Genomic DNA, 11,623 nt, shown 5'->3' on the forward strand with positions numbered 1-11,623 from the left:
CCCACCTGATGTGAAGAGCCGACTCACAGGAAAGGATCCTGATGCTGGGAAAAACTGAGGGCAGGAGGAGAAGGGGGAAACAGGATTAGATGGTTGAATGGCATTGCCAACTCGATGGACATGAGTTTGAGCAAACTCTGGGAGATAGTGAAGAAAAGGGAAACTTGGCTTGCTGGAGTCCACAGGGTCGCAAGGAGTCAGACCTGACTGAGCAACTGAACGACAACAATGATCAGAGGAAAGGAAAGAATCTTAATCTTTTGCAACCTCACGGTTATGTGAAACATCCAAGATGCTACACAGGCTCTGATAGTTCCCACGAGCAATGAGAGTCCGTTATTTATACCACCAGTTATTCAACACATCTACTTCATTCACCATCAGAAAATTCCATCAGGTGCCCAGCACAAAGCCTAATGGAAAAGCCCTGTTAAAACCATTCACCTGGGAGGGCCTGCTGCCCTTTAGGAGCTGAGGAATGCAGCTACTGTCAGCTTACAATGGCACACGTATTAAAAGCGCTGTATCTCCAGGCAGAGGGGCAGGGCGAACCCAGTTTCATAGCTGGAGGTGGAAGCTCAGTCCAGCCCTGGACATCCAGGGCTGTGATGTGCCACCACCCTTGAATTTGGCTCTTGGAGTTATATGACCACCATCAGGCGTGCAGAGGACACGCAGCTGTGAGCGTCTTCACGTGTAGTCACATAGAAACTGTGAAGTAGGCTGAGAAACCTGAGTGAGGTGTTTTTTTTTTTTAATCTGTTAATTTGCCTTCTGCCCCAATATGGATAGAAGGAAATAAGGAGAAAAGAGGGATGGGAAGAGATGCTGAAGATTGATGCTGCTCCATAATGTTTTAAAATTACACACCAGCTTACATCCTGTATCAAAGGAAATACAGAATTTCACAGAACAACCTCAGATGTAAATAAGGACCTTGGCTGTCATTTTATGTGGCTCGATTCCTGAGATACGCAGGTCGATATTAGTAATTATCTTGAGTTGGCGTGTTGCAATCTTAGTTTATTGAATCCATGCAGTTTGGCGCAGTCTGTTTACCCATCAGCTTCCAATTCACTTGCTCATTTTTCTTCCAAGAGCTTTTGCTGGGGTTTGGTGTCATGAATTTCAGCGCGTGCCTGCGTGAAGATGGAGGGGGTGAGGAGGGAGTTGCTCTTTTCTTCCAGTCTAGCTTGAGAGGGCTGGTGGACAGGCAGCCTTGGCTCTCACTTCAGCCTGGAGGAGGCAGTGGAAACTGATGGGAGCCTTCCTTTCCGGGTGGAGAGTCTGGTGGGAAAAGAAACACAGAGAATGATCACAGTACCAGACACGGCTGATTGCAGGGAGGTGGGAGGAAAAGGGAAGAGACAAGTGTGTGGGAGGAGAAGCGGCATCCAGAGGGGCTTTGGAGGAAGGGTAGAATTATGACAGCTGATGATAAGAAGAATCTGCTGAGTAGCCCTAAGCCTGTTCTAAGAGTTAACTTGCTTTGGCTGGAGCAGAGAGTCCACTCAGATGCGTAAGAGTGATATGGTAAACTTCAAAAAGAGGAAAAGAGCAACTCCTTTGCTACCCAAAAGGTACTAGCTGAACTGAGGGGCACAGCACTCAAACCCCCGCGGACTGTGGGAACCCACAGCACACAGCACGCAGAAGTAACCCTCTGTGCGAGGGCTGCCATCCACAGCCGTGTTCCCACAGAGAGGAGTACAGGAAAGAGACAGGCATCTGGCTCTCAGCCTTTCACAGTGAAGAGCCAGGTCCTGTGAGTATACCAGAGCTGATTGGCCAAAAGTACTGACTCATATTAACCAAACGCACAAAAGCCTGATGTACAAAACTGTCAGCTGTCACTTTATTCCTTTACAATCAACTAGGTTATAACTTTCAAAGGATCTACTGGTGGCAGCTTGCCCAGAAAATCTCTGCCTGTGCAAGAAAACTACAGGAGAAGCTACATTCTTATGCACTGTCCAGGACGGTGGGCTTCACTGGTAGCTCAGATGGTAAAGAATCCACTTGCCAATGCGGGAGACCCAGCTTCGGTTCCTGGGCCGGGAAGATCCCCTGGAGATGGGAATGGCAACCCACTCCAGTATTCTTGCCTGGAGAATCGCCATGGACAGAGGAGTCGGGCAGGCTACAGTCCATGGGGTCACAAAGAATCTGACATGATTGAGCAACTGAGCATACACATCCAGGATGGTAGCCATGAACGACAGGTTAGCGCTTGAAATGTGCTCAGTCCACACCGAGATGTGCTACAAGTGCCAGTTAAATGCCAGATTTCAGAAATATAGGGCAAAAAAGGGAAAATACCCTATTAATAATTTTTATATTGGTTGCATATTAGAATATTTGACATTTTAAATATATCACATTAGGTAACATATTATGAAAATTAAATTCACCTCTTTTAAATTTTTTAAAGTGGCTACCAGAAGATGTAAAATGACACACATGCAATATTTTGAATTTTTTCGTATTTATTTTTTACTTATTTGGCTGCATCCAGTCTTGGCTGCAGCACACAGGACCTTTGTTGCCTCCTGCAGGCTTAGTGGCTCCAAGGCATGTGGGCTCTTAGTTCCCCAAGCAGGGATCGAAACTGCATCCCCTGTTTTGCCAGGCAGATTCTAAACCACTGGACCATGAGGGAAGTCCCAGTTTTGTGAATTTTAAATGTAAAATTACCCATTCACAACTTGTGTTACATTTCATTTGGGTCATGCTCTCTTAGATGGTGTCCTGGCCAGTCCAGCGTCTGGGACCAGGAGCTGTTTTTTATTATTCAGATGTTTGATGGCATCAAACATTTCCCCCTCGCCCCCCGCACCCTGCCACTATGCTTCAGTGGCTAACGCCCCTCCTGACTGACAGATTCTGTTTTTCTAAACATGTGAAAGATGTTCAGGCTTAAAGCCCAGCTCAACGATTTGAGGGACTGCTCTGGCACTTTACTTTCATCCATTGTATGTTGACTTAATAGTTCAGCTCTTGCTCTGGCCATTTAGTGACTGATGTCACCACCACACAGGCAACTGCCCTGGCCCGTGTGCCTGCTGGAGTACATGGATGGACCAGCTGCTGTCACTCACAGTCTGGGCGCCAGACTGGCTGGGGTGGAACCCACATAATTCCCTGGCTTCCCTCCCCATCTCATCACCCCCTGCATCTCTTACGAATGACAGCTGGTTGCAAAGACCATCTTCGTAGGGAAGGAAGGGAGGACCAAGGCTGACCTTCAGGTCAGGGGGCAGCCTGTAGCCCCTGGAGAAGGGCATGTGTGGGCATTGCTGATGCCGTGGTGTGGACACTGGCCACATGCATGTGAGCCCAGAGCACTGGCCACTTCCCACCCCCAAGAAGGGACTGTTTCTGGCCATCCAGAGTCCTTCAGTTTGGACTGGAGTCTGTGAATCTGCACTCTTCACAAGCTTCCTCACTTAAAGCGATGAAGGCTTAGAGGGAAAATCATATTTTTATTTTTGCTGATGCTCAGTCATGTCCAACTCTTTGTGACCCCATGGACTGCAGCATGCCAGGCTTCCCTGTCCTTCTCCATCTCCCGGGGTTTGCTCGAATTCATGTCCATTGAATCGATGATGCCATGCAACCATCTCATCCTCTGTTGCCCCCTTCTTCTCCTGATATCAAAGAAAGACTGAAAACATTTATTTATAGGGATGAGAAAAAGTGCTTAAGGCCACATCCAGGTAGCCCTTGTGCCCGTGATAAAGCTCCCGCCAGTCTTCAGTTCTCCAGTTTCCCTGCAGTGTGGACATGGGACAGGCCAATCACAGGACCCGAAGTGTGGCGTCTTTTTAAGGATTTAGTGTTTTCTTTGTACGTTTTCTTTCTATTGACTCTTGACCTGTGAGCAAATAATAAGCAAAATAATAAGCATTTAATCTGTCTGTGTTCCAAGCGACCGAGGCAGGAGGAGTTTGAGGATGTCGGGGTGAGCAGACGGAAGCAGGTTTCCTTATGTGGGTAGCTGGAATCTTCACAAAAGGCTTCCTTACCCACCATTTGGCCCCAGAGACTTCCTCTGTGCACCCCCAACCCCCACCCCGCAACCCCAGCCTGTACTGATCTGGCTGTGCCTGAGGAGACTAATCTTCTCTGCACACTTTTCAGGAAATGCTGTCCCAGTCTGTAGGTTTATTCCTCTTCTTCTAAGAAAGGGATTTAAGTTACACTGCGCTAATTTAGTGTAGGGCTCTCTCTGGGTTCTTCTCTTCTCGCCTCTGAAAATGAGCTATTTCTACTTCCACTCGAGGTCATGGACAGATCCGAGTTCAGAACCCTAATCACCAGATGAATGGCTTCTTCTTTTCCTAAGTTGTTCCTGGTTTTGCTCTCAAACGAGCAGAACCTAAGAGATGACACCTTCCTTAAGGTTCCATCACTCTCACATTCAGTTAGTAAATGCGAGCTCGCTGTCAGAATAACTTATAAGCGGATGTGAGAAATTTTTAAGAAAGCCAAGTTATACATTTTGTGCTTCCCTGCTGTCAAAACAACTTTAGATTTCCGGAGAGTGTTAACAATTAAGTGTTGCGTACACATTTTTTATTGTCTGACTTTATTTTTTAGAGCAGTTTTAGGTTTACAGCAAAATTGAACAGAAGGTACAGAGAGTTCCCGTTTACTCCTCCCCCCGCCCCACTCCCCACCATGCACAGCCTCCCCACCATCAACATCGCCACCAGAGCGGTCTGTTAGTTACAGCTGAATCAACACTTCCATCACAATCCTCAAAGTCACCTATGGTTTACCTTAGGATTCACTCTTGGTGTTGTACATTCTATGGATTTGGACAAATGGATAATGACATGGGGGCTTCCCATGGCAAATGGTGGCTCAGTGGTAAATGCACCCACCGATGCAGGAGACACAGGAGACGTAGGTTCGATCCCTGTGTTGGGAAGATCTCCTGAAGAAGGAAATGGCAACCCACTCCAGTATTCTTGCCTGGGAAGTCCCATGGACAGAGGAGCCTGGCGAGCTACAGTCCATGGGGTCGCAAAGGGTTGGACACGACTTATTGACTAAACAACAACATGAAGACATGACCCACCATTACAGTGTCTTACAGAAGAGTCTCACTGCCCTAATATTGCATTAACTTTATTCTTAAGCACAGGACTTCTTACAACACATATCAGAGAAACGGAGGTTTACAGGGCCTCCGTTTTCAGAAGTGGCACATCTCTGTGTGAGACGAGGTCACACAGGGTTAAGGGGTTGAAGTGGCTAGAGGAGATAACCAGGCAACAAAGGGCTCCTCTGTGCCAGCAAGTGACAGTGGCTGGCAGAGCCCAGGGCTCCATCTGAGCTCATCTCTGCCAGTCTCCCTGCCACAGCCCTCAGAGACGCGCCAAAGGACTGGGACATTTTCATCCTAGTTTTTCCAGTGGTGCTGACCCAGTTCTGTTAGGTCATGTTGTAGGATGAATCCAGGGTGGGAGCCCTTACCTTCCCATCGACTTATAACAGCATTCACAAGTACAACATACTTCCACAGATGCACCCAGACTCAAGAGAACCCGCAACACTGTGGTGGAGAAGCAAATGTATTTGGTGTATTATTTATAAAAGCACTTTATGTGAGTGTACGGGCCATTGAAAACTTAAAATTTTTATTTTAAAAGGAAAATTAAATACATCCTGTGTCTTTTTTTCAGTCTATTGGACTATTTTTTTTTTTTGTAATGAATCCTGGTTTGTTTATGTATCTTTTTATGCACAGTTTAATAAGCATGTACTCTTATATGTCCATAAACAAATTTTATTAAAACTGCAACATAGAGGATTTTTAACACAACCCTGACAAAAACATACACAGTGCAGCTTAATTAGCAAACAGAAAACTAGGCCTTTCTGTTTAGAACAGTGCTGTCCAATAGAACTCTCTGTGATGATGGGAAGATTCCATGTCTGTGCTAATAAGGGCACATGTGACTGCTGAGGACATGAACTGCCAGGAAGGAACGGATATTTAATTTTATAGTTCTAAGTCATGCATGCATGCTCAGTCACTAAGTCGTGTCCAACTCTTTGTGACCCCATGGACTGTAGCCGCCAGGCTCCTCTGTCCATGGGATTTCCCAGGCAGGAATACTGGATGGGTTGCCATTTCCTCCTCCAGGGGATCTTCTTGACCCAGGGATTAAACCATCTCCTACGTGGGCAGGAGGATTCTTTACCACTGAGTCACCTGGGAAGCCTCAATTTTAAGTCACTTGTGCTTAAATAGCTTCATAATACTGATGGTCATCATATCAGACATGGCAGGCCTTGTTGGGTACCATATTTCCTGTGTAGAAACCACTGAAATAGAGATGACGGCTTCAAGAAACTGTCGATCCTTGGCATAACTAAGGTTACAAAGTTTAAAGATGGTTTTCAATGTCAGTGTTCCTTCACAAATTTTCATCCAGCAAATGCAAGAGGGTCTCTATTAGTTGGCTATGTCTCTAATAGCTTGGTTTCTGAAGGAAATTCTTGATTTGGGGGGATATAGATCCTCCTGGCTTTGGCTTCTTGCATTTACTGAAGAAAGGTGCCCTTCATGGAAGGTGCTCACTGGGACACCTGGGTAGACCCCAGGGTGGGGAGGGGGGTGGGGAGGCAGTGCAAAGTGCATCACCTGCAGGCTGATTACACACACATTGCCCCTTCCCCTCTGGCTGTTTGTCTTCAGGGAGAGCTGACCATGACCAGCGGCATGGAGAGCTTACAGAACGCCCTGTACCTGGACACAATGCCAGAGTCCTGGGCCAGCAGAGGCTGCTGCCAAGGCTGGAGGAGAACAGAGGAGCCCAAACTTGAGGGTCGGGTGGAATCAGTATGGGCTTCCCTGGTGGTTCAGTGCTAAAGAATCTGCCTGCCAATGCAGGAGACACAGGTTTGATCTGGGTCTGGAAGATTACCTGGAAAAGGAAATGGCAACCCACTCCAGTATTTTTGACTGGAAAATTCCATGGACAGAGGAGCCTGGCAGCTTGCAGTCCATGGGGTCACAAAGAGTTGAACTCAAGTGAGCAACTGAGCGCGGAATTAGTGTGGAACCCACAGGGAGTTTTAGGTCCAGAGTGAACCTAAACTACTGTCGGTGGATAGGTGTAGACTCCGATATCACTGGAGCAGGGAAAGTTTTAAAGGACCAGCCTCTATGAGACAAACCTACAAATCAAGTGCTAGACAGGGACCATCATTGGGTTGCCCACCTCTGCAGTCATCTCCTGCCTTCCCCAACATCCCCAAGGCCAGCTGTTTCCAGGGACCTGCCACCCTTCACTTTTTCCCCTCTGGCTGTTTGTCTTCAGGGAGAGCTGACCATGACCAGTGACATGGAGAGCTTACAGAATGCCCTGTACCTGGACATGGTGCCAGAGTCCTGGGCCAGACGAGCCTACCCCTCCACGGCAGGCCTGGCAGCCTGGTTTATGGACCTGCTTAACCGGATCAAGGAGCTGGAGGCCTGGACAGGCGACTTTGCCATGCCCTCGACTGTGTGGCTGACGGGCTTCTTCAACCCCCAGTCCTTCCTGACGGCCATCATGCAGTCCACGGCCCGCCGGAACGAGTGGCCCCTGGACCAGATGACCCTGCAGTGTGATGTGACGAAGAAGAACAGGGAGGAGTTCAGGAGTCCCCCGCGGGAAGGGGCCTACGTGCATGGCCTCTTCATGGAAGGCGCTCGCTGGGACACCCAGGTAGACCCTGGGTTGGGGTGGAGGGGCAAAGGTTATCACCTGTAGGCTGATTGCACACACACTGCCTCCTCCTGTAAGGTCCAGTTGCTTAAAGGGGCGCCCTGGAGACTTCTGCCCTGGATAACCTCTCCTTGAGGCTGTCAGATCATTTCCCTGCAGCCACAGTTTGAAAGCATCAATTCTTCGGCACTCAGCCTTCTTTATGGTCCAACTCTCACATCCATATGTGACTACTGGAGAAACCAGAGCTTGGACTATATGGACCTTTGTTGGCAAAGTAATGTCTCTGCTTTTTAATGCGCTGTCAAGGTTTGTCATAGCTTTTCTTCCAAGGAACAAGCATCTTTTAATTTCATGGCTGCAGTCACCATCCACAGTATTTTGGAGCCCCCCAAAATAAAGTGTATCACTGTTTCCATTGTTTCCCCATCTATGTGCCATGAAGTGATGGGACCGGATGCAATGATCTTAGTTTTTTGAATGTTGAGTTTTAAGTCAGCTTTTTCACTCTCTTCTTTCACCTTCATCAAGAGACTCTATAGTTCCTCTTTGCTTTCTGCCATTAGGGTGTCATCTGCATATCTGAGGTTATTATTGATATTTCTCTCAGCAATCTTGACTCCAGCTTCTGTGTCATTCAGTCTGGCATTTTGCATGAGGTAATCTGCGTATAAGTTAAATAAACAGGGTGACAATATACAGCTGTGACATACTCATTTCCCAATTCTGAACTAGACCTTTGTTCCATGTCTGGTTCTAATTGTTGCTTCTTGACCTGCATACAGGTTTTGCAGGAGGCAAGTAAGGTTATCTTCTGATATTGCCATCTCTTTAAGAATTTTCCAGTTTGTTGTGATCCACCCAGTCAAAGGTTTTAGTGTAGTCAATGAAGCAGAAGTGGATGTTTTTCTGGAATTTCTTTGCTTTTTCTATGATCCAATGGGTGTTAGAAATTTGATCTCTGGCTCCTCTGCCTTTTCTAAATCCAGCTTGTATACCTGGAATTTCTCAGTTCATGTACTATTGAAGCCTCACTTGAAGGATTTTGAACATTACCTTGCTAGCATGTGAAATGAGCATAAGTGTGTGGTAGTTAGAACATTCTTTGGCATTGCCCTTCTTTGGGATTGGAATGAAAACTGACCTTTTCCAGTCCAAGAGACTACCTCCCATTTTTTCATTACCTTGTTTCCGAATGATAATAAAACCAAAAATAACTCAAAGTCTATATCCCAGAAAGCACTGAGCAAAAAGGGAATGGTAAGGATATCCAAAATTCCTATCCTCCATAAAACAAGGGCATTAGCAAAAAGAAAAAAATATGTATATATTAGATATAACAACTTCTGTCATCAGCATAAGGGGTTCAGCATCACCTAGACAGAGGCGAGGAATCTGTGAATCTCTCTGGATGATCATCTCCCCAAGTGTGTTCGGAAGACACTAGTGATGGGAGATGGCTAGGTTGCAAGAAAGGGGCCCTGTGGTCAAAGTTTGGGAAACACTGGGATAAATAAAGTGAAACTTTTTTCTTTACTGTCAGGTCTTCTTGCCTTCATTGTGTGTGATAAAGCTTCACGTACAGTGTATGGTAATGCCAGTAGGCTCTGTCTTGCTCAGCTTTATGTCCCTAGCACCTAGCATGACATCTGGCAAATAGCTGCATTCAGCATGCTTACGAAATGAATGATCAAATAAAACAGAGATTCAAGCCCTAAAGAGATTCATTTACATATGATATATGACAGCTTTTGGAACTCTGCTTTGAGAAGATATTCAGGCTGAAAACCAGTAGGAATATGTTATGCACCCCCTCCAGTGCATGGGCTTCCCCGGTGGCTCAGTGGTAAAGAACCTGCCTGCTAATGCAGGAGACATAGGCGACAAGGGTTGGATCCCTGGGTTGGGAAGATCTCCTGGAGGAGGACGTGGCAATGCACTCCAGTATTCTTGCCTGGAGAATCGCATGGACAGAGGAACCTGGTGGGCTACAGTCCATAGCGTCATACAGAGTTGGACACAACTGAAGTGACTTAGCATACACTGGTGCACGCCACCTTGGGTTGTTGAGAGAACCTTGCAGGGGGGTGGGCCTGGGGGCAGCCTGGCCATCTGTCTCTCTCTCTCCTGGATCTCCCGACAGGAGTGAGGCTGCCTGTCCGGGCTCGGGGCCTGACCTGAGAGGTGCTCTCTTGAATCCTTGTCCTCAGGCTGGGATCATCGCCGAGGGGAAGCTGAAGGAGCTGACACCCCCCCTGCCTGTGATGTTCATCAGGGCTGTCCCTGTGGAGAAGCAGGACTGCCGCGGTGTCTATCTCTGTCCTGTGTACAAGACCCGTCAGCGGGGACCCACCTACGTGTGGACTTTCCAGCTGAAGACTAAGGAGAAGCCATCCAAGTGGGTTCTGGCCGGAGTCGCCTTGCTTCTGCAGGTTTAGCTTCCTGCAGAACCCCCGAGGAAGCAAAGTTGGGCTGGAGGCTGCCCAGAGGGACTGGTGGGTGAGGGCTAAGACCACAGCCATAGAGAAAGATAAGAAATGGATAGTACTCACAGTTCTGAAGACTTCCTTTGGGGAACTCGAGAGAAGTGCCTAAAGTGAGGTTGAGCTGGAGGAGAATGGACCTAGGAACTAGGATAGAAGAGTTTCCTAACACTGGCCCTTTCCTAATAAAGTGATTTGCTCTTCAACTGTGTTTGGCCCAGGCTCTGAGTGTTGCAGGGTCAGAAGTTATCGTGACAAGCCCGAGAGAAAGAAGCCACAGATCCCTGAGCCCTGACATTACATGACCCCACATCCAGTGCTCTGGTTTCTGGCTAGTCTGTGGGCCAGCAGCCCCAGGCTCACCTGTGAGGCAGAGTCTACATTTTAACAAGCACCCCAGGTGATCTATATGCATGTTACTCTGGATCAGGGGGTCACCAGACTTTTTTCTGTTAAGGATCATAGAGCAAATATTTTAGGCTTTGCAGGGCATATTGTTTCTGTCCAACTGCTTAGCTCTGCCACTGTAACCCCAAAGGAGCCACAGACATACATACATAAGTAGATGTGGCCACATTTCATTAAAACTTTATTTACAAAAAGCCATGTTTTGCTGATCACTGCTCTAGAGGATAAGGGAGGTATACGTGCAATATTTGGGCTTCCCTGGTGGCTCAGCGTTAAAGAATCCCCCAGTCAATTCAGGAGACACAGGTTCAATCCCTAGGTCGGGAAGATCCCCTGGAGAAGGAAATGGCAACCTGCTCTAGTATTCTTACCTGGAGAATCACAGGTACAGAGGAGCCTGGCGGGCTACTGGGTCACGAAGAGTCAGATATGACTTGGTGACTGAATGACAACAAATATGCAATACATATCTTCAGTTAATCCCCACAAACATCTATCAAGTGTTTTTATCTAACATCTAACTACTTCTTGCTGAGGACAAAGCCACAAACAAGGTAGGTTGTTTCCTTGTCTCTCCGTCATCTGTCAGATCATTTAAGAGGGGCCCAAGGAGAAACATTTCACCGAAAGCTTTCTCACGTACAATTTTCCTCAATTTTCCTGTGGAACACATTCTTGCTGGATGCCCAACAAAACCTATGTGTTTTCATGAGTTGTAAAGCTCCCTTTGTGGGGCTTGTTTGTTGTCTGGGCAGGCTCCCTGTTCCTTCTAGGATCTTTATTCCCGTGTATCCTTGGAGAAACATTTTTTAATTAATCACTACTTAGAAAAGTGGTTCTTAATTTTGAGCAGGTATCAGAATCCCCTGGAGGACTCATTAAAACAAAGTTCTGTGGGCATCCTTCAGCGTTTGACCTGGTAAGAAACTGCCGATGCTGCAGGTCTCAGGACCGCACTTTGAGAACTGCTTACTCCAAATGTAAAATCCCACCCTCCTACAAACCTCT

The 11,623-nt window shown here is 47.1% G+C and overlaps 1 protein-coding gene across 4 annotated transcripts in view; it reads left to right on the top strand.

The window, feature by feature from the left end:
* Nucleotides 1-10,810, top strand: part of DNAH9 (dynein axonemal heavy chain 9) — a 281,176-nt gene extending 270,366 nt beyond the window's left edge. For 3 of the 4 annotated variants that reach the window (XM_070479111.1, XM_070479112.1, XM_070479116.1), the window contains 2 exons: nucleotides 7,335-7,724; nucleotides 9,935-10,810. In XM_070479111.1, the coding sequence (XP_070335212.1) occupies nucleotides 7,335-7,724; nucleotides 9,935-10,162 (618 nt within the window). In that variant the 3' untranslated portion in view covers nucleotides 10,163-10,810. The other variant, XM_070479113.1, reaches the window with a different exon arrangement.
* The last annotated feature ends 813 nt before the right edge of the window (nucleotides 10,811-11,623 follow it).

This window comes from Odocoileus virginianus, chromosome 17 (genome assembly GCF_023699985.2).
Source record: "Odocoileus virginianus isolate 20LAN1187 ecotype Illinois chromosome 17, Ovbor_1.2, whole genome shotgun sequence".
NCBI classification, from domain to species: Eukaryota; Metazoa; Chordata; class Mammalia; order Artiodactyla; family Cervidae; genus Odocoileus; species Odocoileus virginianus.